We start from the raw sequence: 4,051 nt of genomic DNA on the forward strand, positions 1-4,051 counted from the left end.
CAAATTCTCTGAAACACATTTGGGGACAGCTTATGGTAGATAAATGAACATTTATTGCACGGACAATAGCTCTGGTAGACATTCCTGCAGTCAGCATGCCAATTGCATGCTCCCTCAAACGTTGTGACATCTGTGGCATTGTGCTGTGTGATCAAACTGCACATTTCAGAGTGGTCTTTTATTGTGGGCAGTCTAAGGCACGCCTGTGCGATATTCATGCTGTCTAATCAGTACCTTGATATGCCACACCTGTGAGGTGGGATGGATTATCTCGGAAAAGGAGAAGTGCTCACTAACACAGGTTTAGACAGATTTGTGAACAATATTTGAGAGTAATGGGTCTTTTGTGTATGTAGAAAATGTTTCAGATCTTTGAGTTCAGCTCATGCAAAATGGGAGCAAAACCGAAAGTGTTGCATTTATATTTTTGTTCAGTGTATATGCAAATGAGCCTCTAGGAGCAATGGGGATGTTGTTATTACATCTAGAGGCTCTGCTCTCTCTGCAACTGCTGCACCCTCTGCACTTTGATTGACCGTGCCATGCGTGATGATTTTTACACTGCCACAGAGTTAAATGCTAAAATGCAAACTATCTGTGTTGCGGAAAAAATGGGAAAGAGTTCAGTGACAGGCCAATTCTCCACACAGGCTTAAAGCAGTCTTGGTTCTTCCATAATGGTAGGTAACATGTGGCCCTTCTTGTAGGGACATATCAAAGAAAAAAATACAAAAAAACCTGCAAAGCCACTCAAAGCTTTTGAACTAGTAGAGATAACATGTGGCCCACGTCGCGTCCGATAAAAGAGAAATGGTTTGTTTTACCATGTTTATTCTAGCTGATAGATGATTAGAGATAAGTGAATTAATAGTAAACTAATCAGATTCTATCTGAGTTTAATAAAAAATTGAGTTGCATGTGAATCCAAATTTTTTGTGATTCAATTTAGTTGAATTTTGGATAGAGAAAGAGAAAGGGATGAGGAAGGGGGTAGCAGAAAACACAGATAAGGGAGAGCTGAATAAAAAATAGTAGGAGACCTCAAAGAATCCAAAGCAACTTTAAAGGCCAAATGGAACATTTTCAATTTGGGTAGAATTTCTATGGACCTGAATCGATTTGGTTGACCATTTTTGTGAAATCAAATCCAAATCAAATTTTGAACAATTTGCTCATTTCTACATATAATTATTAGTGTTGAGCGAATCTGGTTCGGACTGCTCTATCTGAACCTGATTCCTTTCAAAACTTTGTTTATAATATGAGCTCCGTACTGCAGTAAAATGTATGGGTTCTGAGGCCTTCTTCTTCTAGCCACAAGTAATGTGAGACTTGCTTAGTCTCGTGCCTGTGATGTTATAGTTCAGTTCTGCACATACATGACTGTTTCAAAATCCGAAGCCCAACTTGGTTTGTGCCTTATTGACAAAGCCAAGTTCGGCTTCAGACTTTAAAACAGTCATGTATGTGCAGAACTGAACTATAACATCACAGGCATGAGACTAAGCAAGTTTTGCGTTATTTGTGGCTAGAAAAAGAAGGCCTCAGCAGAGCCCATACATTTTACTGCAGTACGGAGCGCATATTATAAGTTTTGGAATGAATCAGGTTCAGATAGAGTAGTCCAAACCCAATTTGCTCAACACTAATGATTACGGATATATAGACAGACAGACTGATAGAATGTTATTAATGAAATCATTGCACATTGTCTTGAGCAGAAAACATTAAGAAGGCCATCAAAACAATCCATTCTACAAATATGATCATATTTAACAAGAGCGATGGGTTTTTATTAATGGAATTTCACTATTCTCCAGTGGTTAAGCAGATATTTTTTTTCCTTCTCCTGAATGCCTACTCCATCACCGTGATTGGAAACATTGTTATCATTTTCATAATTTCTACCAATAAACGCCTACATAAACCAATGTATTTTTTTCTCATTAATTTGTCATTCTTAGACATATTGTTTACCAGCACAATCACACCAAAGTTCCTGTCTCTTCTGGCAAATGGAAGCAGATTCATCAGCTATGTGGGCTGCATGATACAATGCTACAGCTTCTTCTTCCTTGGTGCTACTGAGATATTAATTCTAACTGTCATGTCTTTTGACAGGTATATGGCTATATGCCATCCTTTACATTACATGGCCGTGTTAAGCCCCACACTCTGTCTATATCTAGCTTTGGGTGCTTGGGCATGTGCTTTTCTGGACACCATAGCCCCAACTGTACTAGTAGTTCGTCTTACCTTCTGTGGCTCCCACCAAATTAATCATTTTTTTTGCGATGTAGATCAACTTTTGAAACTGGCCTGTGCAGACACCCAGTATCTAAACCTTTTAGATTTTGTGGTTTCTGCAGTGATTGTGTTTGGATCACTTATACTGATTATTGTTTCATATTTAAACATAATAATTGCAATATTAAAGATACCCTCATCGGGAGGGCGATGGAAATCTTTTACAACGTGTTCTTCTCATCTTTTAGTTGTCTTTATTTTCTATGTTGGCACCGTGTTCATGAGCTTAAGATCTATTAAAGATTCCTATGTAGATTTTAACAAGTTGTCTGTTGTCCTGAACACAATAATCACACCGCTCTTTAATCCATTCATCTACACGTTGAGAAATGACCAAGTAAAATGTGCCCTGAAGAGCTTGTGGAACTATGGAGACAGATATATTGGGAACTGACCTGGGAAATAATGATATGACCTTACGAAAAGAGACAGCATGGAAACTGAAATATATGCATCCGAAGTTATTTTGTCTAAATTTAAAATTGGTTTAGCGGTTTGCATATCTATATTACCTATGTTTCCGAGCTAGTTTGACCATTCCAAGAATACAAAGTATTCCTACTCAATTGAGGAAAAGATCAATTGAAGTTCATTTACAATGGATTGTTTGCAGTGTATTGTAAAGATAAGAAGTATAACAATCAACTGCAATTGCACCGTATACATTAATAATCATAATATAATATATTTATTTACAATCAAAGGGTACCCGTATAGACAAAATCAGATATTATATAATAAATTCAATATTCAATCAAGCCCTGTCTGCAAGAGCTTACAATCTATAAGGAAATAGGGATAACAATAAAATCTCTCTCTTAGCCAATAGCAGGTCGCCACGGTGACCAGCCTCCCTAGTGTCACCCACGATGATAGGGACCCCTCCCGTACCAGGTTTATTTTGTCAACAACATTTTAGATTTTTTCTCCTCGCATTCCACGAGCCATCACTTTTTTAAATTACTTTTGCATTGCCATAGCCATATGAGGGCTTGTTTTTTTTGCAGGATGAGTTTTATATTTTAATGGAATAGAACCATTTTATGTTCTGAATACATGTTACAAAACTATAAAATAATATTTCTGGGGTGAAAAAAATGCAATTCCACCATTGTTGTAGGTCAATATGATTACTTTTATAACACATTTGTATTGTTTTTGTTATGTTTTACTCTTGTATTCTGACACCTATAACTTTTTTTTTATTTTTCTGCTAAATTAGATGTAAAATCCTCGTTTGTGAGTTGAGTTGTTATTATTGGTGTCATTAACATTCCGCAACATAACAGAACTCAAATAAATTTTTGTTGCGGATTTCCTGAAGCTGAATATCTCCATTAATTTCCCTGGAGAAGTAATCGACACAGAAGTCCGCAAAACAACAAACAAAATACCCATCCTATTCTATTGCAGAAAAATCAGCAAGAAAATCCGCAGCATAAACTGCAACAAAAGACACAACTTTGGAAAATCGGAACATGTCTATTTTGTTGCGGAAAATGAAGGCACCCTTACACATAGCAACCAATCAGATTCCACTTTAAATTTTCTAAAGGAGCTTAAAATTAAAGATGTAATCTAATTGGTTGATATGGGCAACTAAGGCTACTTTCAGACTAGCATTTTTTGCAGATCCGGCTGTATTATGTCTTTTATAGCCATGATGGATCCGTCTTGAACACCATTAAAAGTTAATGGGGGACGGATCCGTTTTCTATTGTGCCAGATTGTGTCAGAGAAAACG

At 36.8% G+C, this 4,051-nt stretch overlaps 1 protein-coding gene across 1 annotated transcript; it reads left to right on the top strand.

Moving 5' to 3' along the window:
• The first annotated feature begins 1,762 nt into the window (after nucleotides 1–1,762).
• Nucleotides 1,763–2,701, top strand: LOC122939361 (olfactory receptor 6F1-like). The gene has a single exon (XM_044295425.1). It carries the CDS (start codon nucleotides 1,763–1,765, stop codon nucleotides 2,699–2,701), a length of 939 nt encoding a protein of 312 aa, XP_044151360.1.
• The last annotated feature ends 1,350 nt before the right edge of the window (nucleotides 2,702–4,051 follow it).

This window comes from Bufo gargarizans, chromosome 5 (genome assembly GCF_014858855.1).
Source record: "Bufo gargarizans isolate SCDJY-AF-19 chromosome 5, ASM1485885v1, whole genome shotgun sequence".
Taxonomy (NCBI): Eukaryota; Metazoa; Chordata; class Amphibia; order Anura; family Bufonidae; genus Bufo; species Bufo gargarizans.